The sequence below is a fragment of the Tenrec ecaudatus genome, chromosome 2, assembly GCF_050624435.1.
Source record: "Tenrec ecaudatus isolate mTenEca1 chromosome 2, mTenEca1.hap1, whole genome shotgun sequence".
Classification (NCBI taxonomy): domain Eukaryota; kingdom Metazoa; phylum Chordata; class Mammalia; order Afrosoricida; family Tenrecidae; genus Tenrec; species Tenrec ecaudatus.
The window spans coordinates 61760873-61784113 of NC_134531.1; the positions used below are offsets into that span (position 1 = coordinate 61760873).

Here is a 23241-nt window from a genome sequence, read left to right on the forward strand (position 1 = left end):
TATTTGGTGATAAACAAGATTGACACTTTCTCAAAGCTTATAGTTTATCAAGGAAAAGAACAAGGTAAACAAGTAATATTACCTGTGAAAGATGAATGAATTGTGGTAGATTTTTTGTTGTTGTTATTAGTTGCGTGGTCCTTCGTTGCTCTGAGATTGTTGGTATATCTGAGCCCCCGGTGCAGCTATTGTAGTCATCCTTCTTATAGAAGATTTATTTTATTTTCACTGACCCTCTGCTCTACCAATCATTATGTCTCTGTCTAGTGATTGGTCTTTCACAGTAGGTCAACCCAAACCAAAATCCACTGCCAACAAGTTGGTTGTGACCCTATATAGGGCTTCTGAAGCTGAGAATCTTTAAAGAAGCAAATAACCTCATCTTCTACCTGGAAGTGCTGATAATTTTGAACCTCCAACCTTGCAGTTAGCCATCCAATGCTTACAGTATAGGTATATGGCACAATTTAAAGGTGTAATGATAAGCCAAGGTCCTGAGAAGACCTTCTTGAGAAATACATTTGTCAACTGAACTTTCAAGATTCATTAAGGAATCATCAGATGAAGTGGAGTGAGGATGTGGCTCTGGCAAAAATATATGTCCTCTTTGCAAAGAACCAAAAGATGACTGGAAAATAACCTAAAAAGAAAGAGATGAAGTTAAATAAAGAAGTAGGAGCCAGCTCATGTGATATAGTTTTGAGCTCTATTAATGGAACTCAAATTTGCCTGAAAGGAAATGAGGCGCTAATAATGGAAGGAAATGAGATGATCTCATTTGCATTTGGGGGTAATCCCTCTAACTAGCGTGTGGAGAATGGGCTGGACTCAGGCAGAATTAGAGGCACAGAGACTATTTCAGAGACTTGTGCAGGCAGAGTGCCAACACAGGTCTTCTACAGAACGATGTCTCTATGCCTGGGAGACTCGCACTTGCCGAATTGCCATACCGTGAGGGGTTGGCCATTGGTGACTTCAGCAAAAGGCAGCAGTCATTCCGCTGCAGACGCCAGAGAGGCCATCTCTTGTGTGTTATCACATCCCCTGCCCTCCTCTCTTTTAAGAAATCCGGTAGCACATTAATTGACTCCAAGAACAGACTGCCTGGCCACTGTCCAATTGAGAAAGGTATAGACCTAACGATATTCCAGGAAGCTTTTGAATGTAATTTCCATTAAGACCCTACAGTAAGCCCCACTGCTATTGAGTCAGTTCCTTCTCCCGGCTATCCTATCAGGTTTTCTGAGCCCAGAAGACAGCCTCGTCTTTAGTTCTTGGCGTGGTTGATGACTTTAAATTTCCAATCTTGCAGCTGGCGGAGCCCACTGCCATTAAGAAATCATCTCCTTTGTTTCAACCTTCTGTTTTGCTCTCAGAAAAGACATTTAAAAGTGTGGAAAAGTCTACCTTTTAATATCAATGTGGTCACTGGTGTGTGGACCTCAAAGCTAGGTGAATGAAGTCAGACACCAAAAGCTCATGCATCATGCATCGCATGATTCCACATACATGACATTCCATACGATGGATGCATGGCCTTGGTGGTGAAAGGGGGTTGCATGTTGGGCTGTTAACCTCAAAGTCAATACTTTGAAACCACCAGCTTCTCTGCAGGAGAAAGATTCTGCCACCATGAAAATATACAGTCTCCAAAACCCATGGGGCAGTGCTGCTCCACCTTACAGGGTCACTATGAGTTAGAACCCATGTGATGGCAGTTTGTTTGTCCAAAATAGGTAATCCCTAATGCCAGCAGGTAGAAGTGGTGGTCAAGGGCTGGGGGACTTACGGTAACAGATACTTTCAGATTAATGAATATGGATGGAGCTCCCTTTTGGAGTTATAAAGGTGTTTGGGAATTAAATGTAGTGGTTACACAGAATGTGAAGTACTGAATGTCACTCAATTGTACACTTAAAAATAGTTGATTTCATGTTATGTGAATTTTACCTCCATAAAAATATTAGTAGAGTTCACTTTTTAAATCTGATAGATGGATATTATGTTATATACTCAAGTATAAGCTGGCCTGAATATCAGCTCAGGCACCTAATTTTTCCACAAAAACTGTATTTAAAATGTGCTGGAAAAACTCGGTTTATACATGAGCACATATGGTATATCAAAATAAATAATCCTCGATTATTCAGAATGGTGAAATAATTATTTTGCTTTATTACTCTGTGTTTTCCAATTTTTCCATAGTGATTTTTTCCACAGTGTAAAATAAAACAAGTACATTAAAAGTTTGTAAATGAGAGCCTACATTTGCTTTTGGTTGTTTTTTAATGAATAAACTTAAAAATAAAGACTATTCTCCTTACCTGTCACATTGTTTGAAGACCTTAGTCCTATGATTGGTAGCCCTGGTGGCTCTGTGAGTCTGCAGTTCTCACTCATGAGCCCGTCTGCTGGAGGAAGTTGACGCCATCTCCTCTTGTAAAGATGCACAGACTTGGTGGGTTGGTTTTTGTTTGTTTTGTTTTTTCATTTATTTGTATTACTATATTTTATTACTCTTGGAATAGATAAAAATATCCAAACCCTAAGAATTCTTCAGAAAAATTTATTAAAATATTCCATAAGACTTTAGAGTTGTCAATAGTTCTTCTGTGGTAATCTAAAAATCTAGCCTATACACATATAATTTACCTTTCTCAGCAGTGTGTTAAATCCTATACCATTGAATAAACATCAATAATATTGCAACATGACCGTGGGATGACTTTTAATGTTCTCCAATTATTAATGGTAATGATATCTTTAAAGTGAACCAGGAATATATGTAAGCCGTCGACATATGAATGAATCTGGGGCTCACACTTAACCATAGCCCTAATCTAAGAAAAATTAATTCTTACCGAATAACTCTCCTGGATACTCACCCTCATAGAGAGAGTACTGAAGATGTGGTGAAGTGTGGAATCAGATGATACCTGGTTATCAGAAAGAATAGCATCTGGTGTCTCAAAGGCTTGTTTTAAAATAAGCAACCATTAAGTGAGGCATCAACTAAGTCCATACAGAAGAAGCACACTAACCTGTGCGATGCATGGATTGTAAATTTAAAAATCCAAATCTAGAGGAAGAAGTGATATCAGAACGTAAATTCTGCACACTGTTTGCAGAAGGCTAATATAACATTGGAAGCCTCAAATTCATTTGCAGGGTCCCCATATGGGAAGCGAATAAAGAAATACTGTATGGTTTAAAACCAGAAAATGTATGCATCAGGTTTGATCCTCTCACCATAATTGCTCAGCCTGTGTTCTGAGCAAATCATCAGAGAAGCTGATGCATATGAAGAATGTAACATAAGCATTGGAGGAAGGCTTATTAACAACCTGTGGTATACAGATCTGAAGAGGTATGCTGAACAAAGCATCAGAGAAGCTGGCTTATGTGAAGAAGAATGTGACATCGGGATCAGAGGGAGGCTTATTAACAACCTGTGGTATGCAAATGTGAGGAGATATGCTGAAAGTGAGGAGGACTTGAAGCACTTGCTAATGAAGATCAAGGATTGAAGCCTTCAATATGGATTATCATTCAATGTAAAGAAGACCAAAACCCAAACAACTGGACCAACAGATAACATTATTGAGGTAGTTTATTGTGCCAACCTGGCTGATAAACACATGTGGGGTTAATTGAAGGGTAGAGAGATGAATGGCTCGGTGAGCCTCACCTTTCTAGTTCTCAGGTCTCTTGTTTTGTGATGGTCGGACCAGGGTGCAGCTGCCTTAGCCAGTTCCCTGCTTCAGCTGGCAAGGCTCACTTCCTGTAAGACATCCCAAGGAGAAGCTGCATGGACCTACCTGATGCAGCCCTGGGTGCTGGAGCACCCATGTGGAGACCCCTGCCAGGGCTGAGATGCTTACATGCTCGCTCATTCAGCTTTCCTCCCATAGTTGGCATCATAGTGTGTTTTGTGAGATGGAGGAGAACTTTCTGGATTGGTGTTGGACATTTGGGTTAATGTTGGACTTATGGGCTTGGGCAGCACTGGGTTGGTATGTTTTCTTGATGTGCACTTAACCTTTATATAAAACTCTCTTTTATACATGAGTTTTTGTGGATTTGTTTTTCTAAAGTACCCAGACTAACACAATTATTAAAAGGAGTAAAGGTTGAGGTTGCCAAAGATTTTGTCTTGCTTGAATCTACAAACAATGTTCATGGAAACAGTAGTCAAGAGATCCAAAGGCATATTGCATTAGTTAAAGCTGCTGCACAAGACCTCTTCAGAGTATTGACAAGCAAAGATGTTACTTTGAAGACTCAAGTTATGGTATTTTAAGTAACATCCTTTGCATTTGAAAGTTGGACATTGAATAAGAAAGACCGAAGAAGAATTTTAGCCATAATGTTAGTGAAGAATATTGAAAGTATTGGTATTTGGGAGCAGATAAAAGCTGGAAACATAGGTAATCCAGGACAGATAAACCCCTAAGGACCAATAATTAGAGTAGCGATACCAGGATGGTAAGGGGAAATGGGGGGAGAAGGATGGAAGAGATCACAGTGATCTACATATAACCTCCTCCCTGTGGGACAGGCAACAGAAAAGTGGGTAAAGGGGGACATCGGTCAGTGTAAGACATGATAAAATAATAATAATGTATAAATTATCAAAGGTTCATGGGGGGCAGGGGTAGGAAATGAGCTGATACCAAGAGCTCAAGTACAGAGAAAATGTTTTGAAAATGATGATGGCAACAAATGTGCTTGACATGATTGATGGATGGATGGATGGATTATGATAAAAGATGTATGAATCCCCAATAAAATGATTTTTTAAATATATTAAAATAGAAAGAACTAGCATTCTGTGATGCTCACCTTCCAGACATGATTGCTGAAGACAAAGTGGGTGCATAAGCAAATGTGGTAAAGAAAGCTGATGGTGCCTGACTATTAAAAGATATAGCATCTGGGGTTGAAGATAAACAAGCAGCCATGTAGCTGGGAAGCAACAAAGCCCATATGAAAGAAGCACACCAGCCTGTGTGATCTGATCATGAGGTGTGACTGGGATCAGGTGTCAGGCATCAGAAGACCCAAAACAATCATATCTTTGGGAACAGGGGTGGTGGGTGGGGGGAGTGGAGTGGAGATCTAAAGCCCATCTGTAGACAATTGGACATCCCCTCCCAGATGAGTCACAAGAAAAGAGATGAGCCAGCCAGGGTGCAGTAAAGCACCAATGAAACATACAACATTCTTCTAGTTTTTAATACTTCCTCCCCTCCACTATCATGAGCCCAGTTCTATCTTACAAATCTGGCTAGACCAGAGCATGTATGCTGGTACAGATAAGAGCTCTTGACACACAGAATCCAGGACAGATATTCCCTTTAAGAACAATGAAGGAAATAGTGATACCGTGAGGGTAAGGGGAAGGTGAGAGGGAACTGATGTTTAACACACACACACCCCCAACCAGAGTGATGAACAACATAAACATGGATGAAAGGAGACAGTGGACGGTGTAAGATATGAAAATAATAATAATTTATAATTTATCAAGGGTTCATGAGGGTGGTGGGGAGGAAAAAAATGATGAGCTGATTGATCCCAAGGGCTCAATTAGAAAGAAAATGTTTTGAAATGAATTATGGCAACTTATATATACGATTGTGCTTGACACAATGGATATATGGGTTATTGTAGTTGTAAGAACTCACAATAAAATGTATTCAAATTAAAAATAATTAAAGTAAACAAAATATACTAAAAATACCTTCTTTGTTTAGCTAGACAGTGTGAAATTTATGGTGCATTTTATAGACTTTGGATTTAGATTGCCTTGTAAAGAATATATGTGAGCAAATGAAGAATACAATAAGATGGCTAAAATATTAAAAAGCACTCTGGAGTGCCAAAAGAAGAAGCTGTCTGGAAGAAGAATTAGAGCTCTCCTTAGTGATAAGCATGGCAAGACTTCGTCTTACAAACTTTGGACATATTGTGATGGAGAGGGCAGTCCTTGGAGAAGAGCCTCACGCTTGGTAAAGTGGAGAAGCGTGGAGAAAGAGGAAGGCCTCAAGGAGATGGATCGACACAGTGGCTGCAACAATGGGCTCAGGCATCGGAACCATTGTGAGCATGCCTCAGGGCTGTGCAGTGTTATGTTGTCATGTCATGTTGCAGATGTGCTTAGGCTAAACTACAACAGCTTATCATTTGATTACCCTTTCAACCCATTTTAAATTTGGCCCAGCTTTTCATATGTTTTGCTTTCTTTTCTGTTGTGATTTTTGTTTCATTTTGTCATTATTGTTAGGTTTTTTATGTTGTTTGGGGGTTTATTTGTGTGTTTTTCTGTATATGAAATTCAGGTTAGGTAAATCTGTAGAAACAATAACTCGATTATAATTACCTCGGGACAGGGGAGGTTGGGAGGAATGGGAAGCTAACCACAATGAATATAAGAACGAAGAACATGTTTTTTAAATTGATTGTGATTACACAGCTCTTAATATGATTGAACTATTGAATTGTATGATGTGACTTATTTGCCAATAAAATTATTTTTTTAATTTACAGTTATGCCCCCCAAAAGTATCTCATTCAACAACTTGTTGTTAGGTGCCATTAGGTTGGTTCCAACTCCTAGCAACAACAGAACGAGTTACTCCACGACTGTTATGTCATCCTCTCAATTTTTGTTATGTTTGAACCCATTGTTGCAGCCACTGCATCAATCCATCACATTTACGATCAGGAATAAGTTAAAAATATATATCTACTTCAGTATATACAGCATATTTGGTACGGGTAGAAATGTATACGGCACTTTTTACGCCCATGTTTTAGCAATACCTGTCTGTTTCTTTCATTTGCCACTGTTTGTGCTCATTGAACTTACGTTCCAAACCTACTTACTGTATACAGTCGGGTACAAGCCGAGTTTTTCAGCACATTTTTAATGCAGTTTTGGTGGTAAAATTTGGTGCCTAGACTGACAGTTGGGTGGGCTTATACTTGAGTCCCTGCGGTAATTTTCAGCAATGACATGCCTATGCAAACGTTAGAGCCTAGCAATTACAGTGGCTCCTTACTGTACCTGTTACCCATATGTTGAACTATCAGACATCTTGTTCCCAATGAAATGTGTATATTTTAGCAGTGCATTGAGTGGTTCAGAATTTTAACTAGGCCCTTGGTTTTATTAAACAGGTAGCACTGTATTCCATTTCACAATGATGTACTCTTTAAAATTGTCCAACAGAAAAGCTTTCCCTAACATCCTGTTCTCTTCAGTTAATGTGGGAAAATGTTGTTACAATGTTATTACAGCACTGGAAGCACTTGTTGCATCTTCCCCGCAAAGAGCACAGGAGTCAAACAAGAATTCAGAGGATAAAACTTTGTCTGTAGATCCCCCTCTGACACAGGCTGGACCTGATCTGGTTTCCAAGATTTTCTGTATTTTGTGTTTGTTTTGTTTTGTTCATTTTTTGTTTGTTCGTATTACAGTGTAGCTCAAAAATCTTACGTCAGTGGAGGTCACTCTCTTGAAGCTGTGTTATCTGCTTTTCCGTTTTTGAGTATATGAAACCCAGGATTGATGAACCTATTAGGGACAGCAAATATAATAAGGAGTTTGGTGGGGAGGGAGGTACAGTGGTGGTGTTAGGGTAAAAGGGAGACGATGTCAAGGAGCCGATGTAGAAAAGAATGTTTGGAAACTGATTGTGGTAGCAATTATACAATTCTACTTGACATGATTGAACTATGGAATGATACATGTATTAAATCCCAACTAATTAAAAGAAGAAGAATTCAGAGGAATGTTCTGTTTTCTTCTTAAACATAATATAATATTTCTTTTTTTATTCAACAAAATATATATTTTACTAGCAGCCGAATAGCCTGTTAATTTTTTCCAAATTTACCTATATCTTCTTGTTGATAGACATGTATCATGCTTTCCATTTTCTACTTGTATTAATAATACTCCAGTGAACATGTTGTGCATAAGCCATTTACTGTGTTTTAATTTTTTATGGAGTATTTTTAGGATTGAATTTTTTTAATTAAAGGGAATACTCATCTTAAAGAGATCAATACATATTGCTAGAAGGCTTTTTAAAGCTATCATTTCAATTTACCCTTCTTGCAACAGTTAATGTATTCATTCATTCTACCTTCCCAACAATGACTTCTTTTTAATATATTTGGTGAATGGGAATACTATTTGTTACTGCTTTTGCCTTTCATCTCATGTATCTTAATTATTTGCTATCATAAAACCACTAAAATTTAACCATTAATAATCATTTTAATATTTAAACATATTCTCTATAATTAATCATAGTTCCTCAGTTCAGAAACCAGTCACTTATCTATGAGGAAAAATGTCCAAACAGGCAGTGTCAAGAGACTTGAATCTCACTGCTGGAGTTTGACGGCCTTTAATGCCTTTTCCTCCAAAATGAGACATTTGTCTAAGTGGTTTACATCCTACTAGAATGCTTTATTTTCTAGCCAATCTAAATATCTCTTTGAAAATTAAGTCTTTATCATAAAACTTATCAGTCTAATCTTTTTATTTTATTTTAGACTCTTGCACTGCTCAACCAGTTTAAGTCTAAACTCACTCAAGCAATTGCTGAAACTCCTGAAAACGAGATTTCTGAAACAGAAGTGGAAGATGATGAAGGATGGTAAGGGCTTTGATTTCTTTAAATTAACCAAGGCAAATAGACTCAAGGCATCCATCACATCTCCCTTGTCTGGACAGTCCCGCTACTCTTAGCCATGGTTTCTTTTGAATCGTCCTTTTATTTCATTTCGCTCAATAAGCAGTTGTTGAATGATAGTACTGTGAAGAGACAAACGATACCTCCTCTGTCCAGGTAACCTCCCAGTGTTGTAGCAAAGACTCTGTCACATTAAACAATTAGATAACAATTTTAAGAGACTATAAATCATTCATTTTGTTTAGTATTTTGACACTAAAATTTTTTACCTCAGTAATCCATTTCATAATCCTACTAATTTCCTCTTCAAAGTTTCTGATTTACAGATTCCTACATGCTCATATTTACTAATTTTTCACTTTTGTCTTTGGACAGTTTTCAGCTACTTAAGACACTGATAAGGGAGCAGGGGTTGGGGGTAGGGGAGAAGGTGGCACCTACTTATCCTATGCTTAGAACGTTATCCTATACTGGCAACAAAAAGAATTGTGACTTCCCTTATCACACCCCTCTGTCCTCAACTTGACTTCCCATGCAGTATGCTTGGCCTCCTCACACCTAACTGCCCCCACCTCCCACTCCACGCTGGCTCCAGCACATTGTTGTTAGTAAGCCAGTGTATCACTCCCCACACATTACTCACACTCTGGATCCTCTACGCCGTCACATGTGCCACTATCCCCACCCAGAATCAGAGCCTCACTCCTCTCTGCCACACAGCATCTCCCCCTTATTTCAGAGCTCTGTTCAACACCCCCTTCTCCAGGAGACCAGTCAGAAAGGTGTGTTGAACACTCACAACTCTAAAGGGTGGAAGGTGAAGGCTGGAGCACACATTTTAAAAGACATAGAAACACATTTAGAAAACATTTCAACAAGTAACTCTGTAATTGTTCATAGCATTCATCAAAAACGGTGAGGGGAGGATGCTTTGGATGGAATGAATTCTACCTAACCTGGGACCCTGGAAGCACGTTGTATATTTCCCAATTAATGTATAGTTTCTGTATGATCTAGATTGCGCATGCCAGTTTTTCATAAAGTCCTACATGTCTTTTCATTGGTTTCTGTTGCCCATGGATATTTATTAATACTTAAATTCCTTGGTACTTCAAGGTAGATCTGGTTTCTTCCATAGTTTTATGCCAAAGATGAAGGCCCAGTAAGTGTTGAGTGGCCCCTAGAGATAAGTGCAGATAAATGCACATTACATAGAAGAATCTTCTGCTTTCCAAATGACTGGACAGGTTTACTTTTATTTTGGATTCCTGAATGTCCTAAAATATCTTTCAAATGTTTTGGGTCCAGCCACTACAAAAAAAATTGTTTTGCCAAGTCCTCTCTCCTTATTTTTGAATCAATATGCATTTTTAAGGAAATATGATCCATGTGTTTCTGATTCATTTACACTTAACTCATCAAGATGGTGTTTTGTAAGAGCAGTTTGATGCCCAATAATTTTTTAACCTTTTTTATAAGCTATTTAAGTCCTTTTTTATTGAACAGGAAAGTCACCAACAAATTCAAACCCCAGAAGTTTCATTTGAAACTCATAAACCACAGGATTCAAGGGTACTTTCAGCTTGGCAAGACCATTTAACCTTGTCAAGGTTCTTCCTGGTCCCCAAGGTCAATAATCTCTCATTCTGGATTCTTCGTTAGCTTCAGATATCAATTATGTGTTCTTGAAAGTGTCATTCTTGTTTTTTATGTGATTTCACAATGCAATCAATTTTTTTTGTCTAACATCTTTATCAGAGTTGGGAAAAGAATTTGGAAAACTTCACCAAGCTGGGGGATAAAAATAACTGATCAGTGATGTTGGTCAGTTCTTTATCCAAGGACCAAATGAAAGTGGGAAAGGAGGGGAAATAATTTAAGAAACTATTAGCAAGTCTTTAGTGGACTCATTTTTGCCTTCATTTGCAGTTTCCTAAACAGAAGGTCAGACACCATGCATATCCAGAATTTTTTGGTATTGTTTTATCTAACAGCTAATAAAAATACATTTAATGTTCAAGACACTATGCAGAATCACATAAACTGCATGCAATCACTATGTAAAAGTATCTTTCTCTCTCGGTGCCATCAAGTTCCTGCTGACTCATGGTGACCCCTGTAGACCCCCTAAGACTGTAGCGGCTCACGGGGGTAGAAAGCCCAGTCTTTCTCCTGCGGAGCTGCTAGTGGTTTGACCAGCTGACCATGTGGATCGGAGGTCAGCGCATAACCAATACACTACCAGGGTCCCTATTACAAGTATATACAAGTACTCCTAAATACAAGTGTGCTGCCTTTTTATTGCCATTATAGATCACTGCATTTTTGTAACCTAGTAAGCAACGGCATCATTTCTCATAAATAAACCAATTCAGCTTTATCAAGTCTCAGTTGATTTAGATCTTCTCTCATAAAGAAAAAGGAGTCTTGTATTCAAAATGATTTATAGCAAGTATTTGAGTGCATGGCATGTGCATGTGTGTTATGCATAAATTACATGGTTCCCAGACTATTTTGTAGGTCATGGTTGCCGCTTTTCTAAAAAGTGAAAGTCAGCCAGTATGCTGTACTACACTGTCAAGGTCTGTTATCTGAGGTAAAATGATTGCTTCTAAGACATTTTTATGTGTCCACATGAGTGGCCACACATTGAGGGATCATTTTCATTTTCTGTCAAGATAGAAACCATTACCAATTTGTTATGTTTTCTTTTACTTGGCAAACTGCTCTATTCGCATTTTTGGCTGAGCTGCTGTATTGGCATGGTATACAAGACATTTGGGTACCATTCAGCAGCATTCTACTTTTCATGCAAAAAAAAAAGAAAGAAAAGAAAGTAGGAGGAAAAGAGAGAAAAGAAATATGATTCTATTGTAAACAGTGTGTATAGTGTTTGATAATTATTCCCAGATTTCACTGTCTAACAAGGCATTTAAAGAAGTGTTGTTAGTATATCTAAGCTGAAATGCATGGTAGAAGTTTTTCACTCAAAATTACTAAGATTCTTTTTTTGATAGGACATAGACATCCACTATTTGGTGGCAATGATGGGCACCAGATTCCAGGTTAGCAGCTAAAATTCCCTCTTTGTCATGACATTCCTTACTCCCACAGCATTATTGAATCAGGTAAATATATGAATCTTCTTCAAGCATAGAGTTTATAAAACCTATTAGATACATGGCAGGCAGCATCAGCCTAAGGATTCTTAGGACCATGTGGATGAACTCCACATGGTAGTTTGGGTTTGGGGTTTGGTTAGATAAAGCATGGTTAGCTCCCAGAAATTTTTTTTTTGAAGACTAATGTAAGCTTGCTCCCAGAAATGTTTTGAGAGCTGTGTCCAGTGGAAAGATGTATACAAATGAAAGTCACCTTCTTCTTGTACAATAAAGTAGGCATTTCCAGAAAGGAAAACAAATTAAACATATGGGCATAGACTACAATCTTGTGAACATTAGCCATTCACTACTGTGTTCCAGTGAAAACTTATTTTCAAATTGCTAAATATATGATTAGCATCACAACGCATACACATGATAAAGTAAACATTCCCCATGCCTTCTCTTCCTCTCTCTCCCCGCAACCAGTTTTCTTGATTAAAAAAACCCACTGTCATTAACTTGAAAGTAACCCTATAGACCCAAGTAGAACTGTTCCATAAGGTTTCTACAGCTGAAGATCATTACAGAGCAGACTTGGTCATCATTCTCCTGTGAAGCAGCTGGTGATTTTCTACTACTGACCTATCAGTTAACCATCCAATACTTAACCCCAACTTGTCACCAGGGCTCCTCGTTTTACACATGGTGCATGTAAATTCTCAATGTTATACTCACTAATAACCAAATGGTTGTACAAAGTAAATGTTTTAGTGATTATTTTCATAATATAAATCAAAAATGTTTGCTGTAGAAAGATCACATATCAATCCCTTAAAAGAAGTAAATAAAAAATTATTGGGGATCCCAAACTCAAATATGATGCAATTAATCTATACATGGTTATTTCCTTCCCAATACTTATATGCACATATATTTTAATGGGATTATTATAATATAATACTACAATGCTACAATAATTTCCTCCTTAGGCATGTAGCCATAACTTCATTTTGCCTTTTCTTTTTTTAATCATTTTATTGGAGACTCATACAACTCTTATCATAATCCATACATACATCAATTGTGTCAAGCACATTTGTACATTTGTTGCCATCATCATTCTCAAAACATTTGCTTTCTACTTGAGTCCTTGGTATTAGCTGCTCATTTTCCCCCTCCCTCCCCATCACCCTCTTCCTCACGAACCCTTGATAATTTATTAATTATTACTATTTTGTCATATTGTACACTGTCCGATGTCTCCCTTGACCCACTTTTCTGTTGTCCATCCCCCAGGGAGGAGGTTATATATAGATCCTTGGCATCGGTTCCCCCTTTCACCCTAACTTCCCTCCACCCTCCTGGTATCGGCACTCTCACCACTGATCCTGAAGGGTTCATCTGCCCTGGATTCCCTGTTTCCAGTTCCTATCTATACCAGTGTACATCTTCTGGTCTAGCCGTATTTGTAAGGTAGAATTGGGGTCATGACAGTGGGGGGGAGGAAGCATTTAAGAATTAGAGCAAAATTGTATGTTTCATCATTGCTACACTGCACCCTGACTGACTTGTCTCCTCCTCCCTGCAACTCTTCAGTAAGGGGGTGTCCATTTTCCCACAATGGGCTTTGGGTCCCCAATCTGCATTCCCACTCATTCACAATGATAGGATTTTTTTGTTCTTTAATGCCAGATACCTAATCCCTTCGACACCTGGTGATCACACAGGCTAGTGTGCTTCTTCCTTGTGGGCTTTGTTGCATCTCAGCTACATGGCCACTTGTTTGCCTTCAAGCCTTTAAGACCTCAGATGCTATAACTTTTGATAGCCAGGGGCCATCAGCTTTATTCCACAGTTGTCTTAGTGATCATGTCAGGGAGGTGAGCATCATGGAATGCCAGTTTTATAGAACAAAGTGTTCTTGCATTGAGGAAGTGATTGAGTGGAAGCCCAATGTCCATCTGCTACCTTAATACTAAACCTATAAATACCATATATACTCGTGTATAAGCCGAGTTTTTCAGCACAAAAAATGTCCTGAAAAACTGGGGTTCAGCTTATACACGGGTCATTGGTACCCCAGCAAGGTATAACATCTCGCTGGGCCCTACCCCCACCTCAAGGTAACGGGATGAGCACCCGTTATCTCGCGGGTGATTGCCATTTCTCCGCTGTTCATTCAAAACCCTGCTGACACTGCAGGGTTTTGAATGTTTGTTTACTCACATCTAACCAATCAGGGTCGTCCTATGATATGGACGGCTCCAATTCGCAGAAGCACCCGTAGTGACTCACTTACACCAATAGCTGAACTGGTAAGGATGTGTCTGTGGCTGCACTCCGTCTCTCCCCTCTGGTCTCTGTTAATTCACATCCTGCATCCCCCACCCGCACAGACTGCACCCCCCTCCCAGCTAACACACCGCAGGGGGTGGGAGTCAGGGGGGGGTGTCATGAAAGTTATTTTATCCTATTAGAAATGGATACTCTTGAACCAAAATAAAAACTCCAGTCATATGAGGCTGGTTTCAAAATGAAGGTTGTGTCACGAGTAGAAGAGAGCAATAACAGTATTGCAAGTAGGGAATTCTGTGTTGATGAAAAGCAAATGAGGGAGTGGCAGAAAATGAAGACTGACTTGGACCAGATTCCAAAAGCTAAAAAAGCTCATCGTGGTTTAACATCTTTTTATGGGGCTAAATGGGTTATGGAGGGTCATCAAAATGGTTACTGCGTAACATGCATGAGAATCCACATACGTACTCTACAAATGGCTAGGATGACAAATATAAAGTACCAGGCATTGAAAAATTTGCTGCGTTAGCAGGATGGTGTACCCGCTTCATGAATAGGTTTGGCCTATGTTTGAGACAAAGAACAAAAATTTCCCAGAAATTGCCACAAGACCTTGAAGAAAAAATTATGTCATTACAGTCATTTATTATAAAACAAAGGATTTATAATTATGACCCGGAAGATATTGGGAATATGGGTGAAACCTCCATGACTTTTGATCTTCCAAGCAACAGAACTGTGGCAAGTTTAGGAGAAAAAAAAAAAACACTTCTCTCAAAACCACAGGAAATGAAAAAAAAAAACCACTTTACAGTTCCATCATGTTTGGCTGATGGAACTAAGCTGCTTCCTGCCATTATTTTTAAAAGAAAGACCTTGGCTAAAAAGATCAATTTCCCACCAAGAATTACTGTGCGTGCACATGTTAAAGGCTGGATGGATGAAGACAGAACAAAAAAATGTTTGGAAGAAATTTGGAACCGACGACCAGGAGCAACCTTAAAGAAAAAGACCATCGTTACTTGTTTGGGATATGTTCAGAACCCACCTATCGGATGACATAAAAAAACTGGCAAAATCTAGTAAAGTTACTTTAGCTGTTCTTCCAGGTGGGCTTACATCTGTACTGCACCCTCTGGATGTATCTTTAAATAAGCCTTTTAAAGACTGTGTGGGAAGGATGTGGCATGAATGGATGTCACCTGGTCAAGCCCGACTAACAAAAGGAGTAAATCTCAAGAAGCCTGACAGAGTTAATAGCAAAGTGGGTTTGAGATGCATGGGAAGACATTCCCAAAAAAATGGTGCGACGTGCCTTCCAGAAATGTAGTATTAGTAATGCTATGGATGGCAGTGAAGACTGCGCTTTGTATGAAAATGACAGTAGTGATGGTGATGACGGCAACTCAGTGAGGACAGCGTCTATGATGACCCCACACCAGCTGAAGCTCAGCTTTGGGATACGGATGAAGATGAAGAATCCAGTTTTGAAGGATTTTAACTCTTTACATTTTAGCTTGGTTGCTGATTGAGCTCAGGAATAGTACTCTTAAGTTATCATGGTTGATACCTACCTTATTGTTTTTGTTGAATCTATTTTCCACTTACTGTACTGGTTTACTAATGTTAAATGACTTGTCCTTTTATTTATGTTTTTATTTAAAATAAATATTTAAATACATTACCCCACTGATGTCTCAATTTTCAGTAATTTTATTTTCATTTGTTTTGATTATTGAAACTCCCCAATAGCTTCTGCATTTTCCACCCTAGGCTTATATTTGAGTCATCAGTTTTTCTGGTTTCCCAGGTAGTAATTAGGTACCTCGACTATACTGGGGCCGGCTTATATTTTAGAATATACGGTATGTGCATATAGATCTATTTCCCCATGATCATATATAAATATATTTACATATGTACATGCCTGTATTTAGACCTCTATAAATGTCCTTTGCCTCCTAGTTCTTTCCTCTATTTACTTTTACTTTCCTCTTGTCCCACCATCATGCTCAGCCTTTCATTTGAGTTTCAGTAATTTCTCTCGGGTACATTTTCCTTGATCAATCCCTACCAGGCCTCTTACACCCTCCTTGCCACTGATTTGGGATCACTGGTTGTTCCCTTGTCCCTGGGTTTGTTAACACCATCACTTTTCCCCCACCTCCCCCTTTCCCATGTCCCCCCGAAACTATTGGTCCCATTGTTTTCTCCTCCGGATTGTTATCCACCCTATTTTATCTAGATAGACCTGCAGAGATAATATACACAAAAACAAGACAGAGCAAAACAATAGCAAAAAAACAATGCCAAAAAAAATGAAATCCTGTAAATAGTTCAAGATCTGTTTCTTGACCTTTAGGAGTGTTTTCCTGTTGAGTCTGATAGAGTGCCATGCCCTGGCCCTAAGGTCTATTTTTGATACTCCTATGGGAGTTCCTTGCTCTGCTCCCTTTGGTATTTGTTGCAAGCCCTTAGTGTTTTCCTCTGTCATAGCAGGCGTGTGTCCCACACAGTGTCTCCAGCGTTGTCCACTGTAGGGCTATGGGTCAGTAAGGGATGTTGTGTCTTGTAGTGGGGCCGGCCATATGGTCCTCTCTGTGCATTGGTTGCTCTGAGCAGGGTTATTGTCCTCAAGGCTTAGATCAGGAAGTACTCCACTCTCTTCCTCCCCCTTTATTTACTCCCATGTGCTCTGATCAAACATGTTACCTTCCCTGAGCTGTAGCTTCAGTGTTGTCCTCTGAAGTAAATGCTTCTGCTGAAGCACGGGGATAGGAGGCATGCAGTGCAGCTGTCCTTGGAGTTGGGATTGGAGCCAGCCCCTCAGACCTCTCTACTGGTTCACTGCTTCATGCCAGTATGTTGCAATCACATCTTGGAGCACTGGTTGAAGTCTGGTCCCTTTTTCCCTGTGGAGATATGAACAATAGTGCCCTGGTCCCCCGCTACCCACTTCTTTCTTTCTTTCTATTTAATTTTCCCCCCTCCTTTTTAGTTGGCTACCATATGTATCCCTGGATTTTGCCTGGCCCCTGCCTTATTACCTGGACCTCACCCCAGGAATGTTTGTCTACAGAACTTTTTCCCTATGCCCCGTTTACATTTTTATCTTTTTATTTTTTAAGCTCACCTCAGCAGACTCATGTTGTACTTTTCCTTTTGTGCTTGGCTTACTTCACTAAAGCATAATTTCCTCCAGTTCTTCCCACGCGGCAATGTGCTTCATGCGTTCATCACTTTTTTAGCAATGCGTACTACTACATTGTACGTATGTGCCACAGTTTTTTAATCCATTTGTCTGTTGATGGAAATTTGGGTTGTTTCCAACTCCTTGCATTTGTGAACTGTGCTGCGGTGAACATTGAAGCACAGATGTCTGGCCATGGTTTGTTTCTTGCCTCTCCTGGGTATATGCCCAGTAGGGGGATTGCTGGGTCGTATGGTAGCTCAATTTCCATCTGTTTTAGATATCACCAAATCGATTTCCATAGTGGCTGTACATACCTACAGTTCAACCAGCAGTGGATGAGAGTTCCTATCTCACCACAACCCCGCCAACACTTGTTGCTTTCTGATTTTTTGTATTGGGCTATCTTCGAGGGTGTTAGGTGGTATCTCATTGTTGTTTTAATTTGCATTTCTCTTATGGCTAATAATCAGAAACATTTTCTCATATGTTTATTGGCCATTCGGATTTCTGCCCTTCTAAAACTTCTGTTCAGGTCCTTTGCCCACCTCTTCAGTGGCCATTTAGTTTTTTCTTTATGGAAACCAGCAGAGTATTGTAGATTTTAGTAATAAGATCTTTGTCTGATGTGTCATTGCTAAAGATGTTTTCCCAGTACATGGACTCTCTTATTACTCTCTTGGTGAATTCTTTTGATGTACAGAGGTGTTTTATATTCAGTATATCCCGCTTGTCATTTTGTGCCTCCTCTGTGTGTGTATCCTTCCCTATTTCTGATAGCCTATGTATTCCCTGCATCGAAGTTCTCAAGTTGGTCCCAGTTCCCTCATTGATGCTCTTAATAGGTTGGGGTTTTACCTTGAGCTCTGTGATCCACCTTGAGTTTATTCTTGTGCATGGCGTGAGATAGGGGTTTTGCTTCAATTTTCTGCAGGTAAAGATATCCATGTTTTCTAGCACCACTTGTTAAAGAGGGCATCTGCTTTCCATGTGATATTTTTGGGCCCTTATCAAAGATCAGTTGTCTGTATGCTGATGATTTTATTTCTGGGTTTTCAGTTCTTTCCCATTGGTCTGAGTATCTGTCATTATACCAGTACCATGCAGTTTTGACGACTGTGGCTGTATAGTATGTGCTAAAGTCAGGTAAAGCAAGCCCTCACACTGGTCCTTCTTCTTGAGGAGTTCTCTGCTAATTCAGAGATTCTTTCCTCTCCATATGAAGTTGGTAATCAGTTTTTCCATTTCTTTGAAGAAGGATGAGGGTAATCATATCTGGAGTGTATTAAATTTATATAGTGCCTTGGGCAGAACTGACATCTTTACTATATTGAGTCTTCCAATCCATGAGCATCGGATGTTCTTCCATTTGTTGAGGTCACTCTTGGTTTCTTGTAATAGTGTTCTGTAGTTTTCCTCATATGAATCTTTGGTTCTTTTAGTCAGGTCTATCCCTAGATATTTCAATTTGCCTTTTCACACATAACTTTATGATGATGATTTTATGTTGTTTTATATTTATATACTGTTCCATCATTTGATGAATCATAATTTGCTAACTAAATTTTGCTGACTATTTACACTCTTTCATTTTTTAAACTATTGTAAACAAAGTTGCAGTGAATATCCTTGCATTAGAAGGATTTAAAAAGTTCTTGTATTTTTGGAATTAAAGGATAATGGAATTTTTTTAAAATTTTGAAGCCTTTTCATATCTCTACCATTCCCTAATTTCTCAAGATAAATTTCTAAAATTGTATGGTCTTTGTCAGTGGGTATGCATATTAGACTTCTGCTATATATTTTCAAATGACCATCTCAAAATGTCTTTCCAATTTATTCTTTAAGTAACTATCATTTTTAAGACTTGTCTTTATAGCTGTTAGAATTCCAATAATTAAGATTTTATCACAGTGCCTCTTTTCAACCACCTTATCTCTGAATTCATCTTGTTCTTGATTCTGAAAAATCTCTCCTTTTAAGAAAAATTATGGGTTAGAAATTCTGCATCAAAAAAATATTTTATATTACTGTGCCTTGGAGTGGTGTAGTGAATTATTTAATTTGACACTTCTAGCCATAAACTAGCTCCCAGAAAATGACCCTTTCTTGATGGTTCTGAGTAAGAGAAGTTGAGGAAAGATACTGATGGGATTCAGTTCTGTGGACTTGTTAACATTGAGATTACCATCATTTTAGAAGCAAAAGAGGGGATGTCCCAGCCAGCAAGAGCCATAAGAGGAGGGCATCTGGCCCCTGCAGTGCACCTACTTGATCAGAAGACACCTATGACTTTGGTTGAGTGGCAGTGGAACAGCAGCAAAACCAGCAACCAGAGCAAGAGAGAGTGAACTTCCCACCCCATGCATCAAGTCAGTACTTTTATGCAGGAGGCACAAGTCCATGAGAACCAAATTATAGCTTTGTATCTATCACACCAGAATTCTGAGACCATCTCAAGAACAGATTTGCTACACTGAACACTCATAACTAAAGACCTATGACATCAAGACCATCATTTGTGAAGAAAGCAAAAAGTCATTAAAAAGAAAGAAAAGATCAGTGTGGATGTCAGAAGACACTCTGAAACTTGCTCTTAATCATAGAGCAGCTAAAGCAACTAGAAGAAATGATGAAGTCAAAGAGCTGAATAAAAAAATGTTAAAGGGTATCTTGAAGAGACAAAGCCAAATACAATGGAATGTGCAAAGATTTAGAATTAGAAAACCAGAAAAGAAGATGTGTTAGTTCGGATAGACTAGAGAAACAAATCCAGGGAGACTCACGTATGTATAGGAAATAACTTTGTATCAAAGAGTAATTGTATATTAAGAAAATATCCTATCCCATTCCAGATCAAGTCCATAAGTCTAATATTAGCCCTTAAGTATAATGCCAGTCTATAAATTCATCTTCAGACTTATGCAGCCAGGCAATTATGCTGAATGCAGGAAGATCACAAGCCAGTGGGTGGAAAGTCTTGTGGATTCAGTGGTAGTGGAAGCATCTCAGTGCTGGCAGGAGTCTGCATGTGGCTTCTCCAGCTCCCAGGCTCTGGCTCTATCTGCATAGCTCCTTTTGGCTTGTCAACAGGAATGTCTCAGAGGGAGTAAGTGTATCTGGCCTCCAGTGAGCTATTTATCTTTGTTGCACCTCTGACTGAGGTCGTCAAGCTGCAACCTGATAGACAGCTAAACTCCACCCCTTCACAAGTTGACAGGAGATTGTGTCACTACCACAGAAGAACACTCTCGGTATATCTGAAACTCAAAGAACTTAAGAAAGGATTAAATCCTTGAGCTGCAATGTTGAGAGTCTACAGGCAAAATATTGAATAGAGCAGAAAGCATCAAGAGAAGATGGAAAGAGTCACTGGATCAAAAAGAACTAGTTGACATACCACTATTTCAGGAAATAGCATAGAGCAAGATCCAGTGGCGCTGAAGGAAAAAGTTCAAATTGCATTGACTGCATTAGCCAAAAACAAGACTCCAGGAATTGATGAAATATCCTTTGAAATGTTTCAGAAAGCTGAAGCACATGGAAAGCATTCACTCATCTATGCCAGGAAATTTGGAAGGCATCTACTTGGCCAACTGACTGGAAGAGATCCACATTTGTGCCCAAAGAAAGGTGACCCAACAACATGCTTAAACTATAGAACAGTATCGTTGATGTGGCATTCAGGTAAAATTTTGCTTAAGAATATCCAACAGTAGTTGAAACAGTATACTGACAGGGATCTGCCAGAGGTTCAGGCTGGATTCAGAAGATGTGGAACAAGGATCTCACTGCTGATGTCAGGTGGAACTTGACTGAAAGCAGAGAAAGCTGAAAGATATTTACGTGTGTTTTATTGACTGTGCAAAGGCATTTGACTGTGTGGACTGTGATAAACTGTGTATAACCTTGAGAAGAATGAGAATTCCAGAATGCTTCTTTATGCTCATGAGGAAGCTGTGCATGGATTAAGAGGCAGTTGAACTAAGTAATACTGCATGGTTTCAAATCAGGAAAGGTATGTATCAGGACTGTATCTTCCCACCATACATGTTCAATCTATGTGCTGAGCATATCATCAGAGAAGCTGGATTATAAGAAGAATGTGGCACCTGAATTGGAGGAAAGCTGCAGCCTAAGATATGCAGGTGACACAAACTTGCTTGCTGAAATTGAGGAAGACTTGAAGCACTTGGTAATGAAGATAAAGGATTGCCACCAATGTAAGGAAGACCAAAATCTTCACAACTGGGACAATTGATGGCATCATGATAGCTGGGGAAAAGTTGAGGGTGTCAAGCATTTTCTCTTGCCTGGAGCCACAGTCTATGCTCAGGGAAGCAACAGTCAAGTGATCAAAAGAAGTGTTGCATGAGGTAAATCTGCTGCATAAGACCTCTTTAGAGTAGTGGAAATCAAGGATATTACTTTGAGAATTAAGATGAGCCTGACCTAAAACCTGGTGTGTTCCATTGCCTCATATGCATAGGAAAGTTGGACATTGAGTAAGACTGAAAAATCACAATTGAATTGTAGTGCTAGTGCAGAATATTGAAAGTACCATGGACTGCTTAAAGGGCAAACAAGTCTCTTTTAGAAGAAGTATGGCCAGAGAGCTCCTTAGAGGCGTGGATAATCAAACTTTTTCTCACACACTTTGAACGTGTTGTCAGGAGAGATCAGGCCCTGGAGAAGGACATGATGCTTGGTAAAGTGGAGGGGCAGTGAAAAAGAGGACACGGTAGCTGCAACAATGGACTCAGGATGGTATCGGATGTGAAATATTTTGTTCTGTTGTGCATAAGGTCACTATGGGTCAGAACCTACTGGATGGCACCTAACAACAATAACAACAATAAATGGCTTTTGGAGTTGGGTGCCTCTGGACACTTAATTCTGAAACTAAGTTTGCTGGCCCACAGCATGTGAGCCGAATCCCTTCAATTGGGGCTTACAGAAGAATGGCATGCCCTTTGGACATTTAGTCTAACTCTATCCAAACCCACTACTGTCAAGTCGTTTCCAGCTTGACCCATAGTGACCCTATGGCACAGGGTAGAAATACCCCAGTGACCCTATGGCACAGGGTAGAAATACCCCTGTGGGTTTCCAAGATTGTAACTCTTTAAGCAAGTAGACAGCCTCGTCAATTCTCACAGAGCAGGTGATGGCTCAAACTTTGAGTGAGCAACCCATTGCACAGCCACTAAGCCACGAGGGCTACTTTGGGACATTTATCATCAGGTCTAAAGAACTGAAACATGTCCTAACTGCACGCCCCTTATCCTGAGCATTTCTCAACCGAGTTACAGCCTGTTAATTTCCATAATAAAGCCCATAATCAGGAGCATTGTCTGTGAGTTTTGGGTGGTCATTACAATTAATTATAGGACCTAACTGACAAGTAGAATGCTGTGGGAGATAGAAAATCTTACATTATTCATCAGTCGACTGTTATATTCTGCTAGATCCTGGAATTCCGGGAACCAGGATTTGGCAGAAACATTTAGAGCCTTCCACTGGGGTTAACATAAGCACAGATGCAAAGTACCTGTCGTTTGCTTCTCCCAAAGATCTAAAAACATTGTTGACTGTTAGACCCAATCAGAGAAGCCCTAGGGATGTAGTTGGGCTGCTAACCACAGGGTCAGCAGTTCAAAACCAATAGCAGCTCCACGGGGGATTTTAAAAAATGGGGTTTTCTACTCCCATAAAGATTTCATCTTGGAAACTCACAAGGCACTTGTTCTGTCCTGTAGGGTAGCTATGAGGAGGTGTTGACTTGATGGCAGAATGACCAAATCAGACCTCATTATAGCATTAAGGAATATAGCGTCATCTCATGGTTTGCATTGGCAAAGCTTTAAGTACCTTTTATATATAATAAAATGTGTATGGTTTTGTCATATATTGAACAAATGGTATAATGATAAGAAATGAATTT

General features: G+C 39.3%; 1 protein-coding gene across 1 annotated transcript in view; it reads left to right on the forward strand.

Annotated features, from left to right (window-relative positions):
* The window catches only part of CWC27 (CWC27 spliceosome associated cyclophilin), a 277596-nt gene that overhangs the window by 233178 nt on the left and 21177 nt on the right, over positions 1-23241 (forward strand). Inside the window, exon 13 of the mRNA XM_075541081.1 lies at positions 8569-8672. Coding sequence (XP_075397196.1) covers positions 8569-8672 — 104 coding nt within the window. The remainder of the gene's footprint in view (positions 1-8568; positions 8673-23241) is intronic.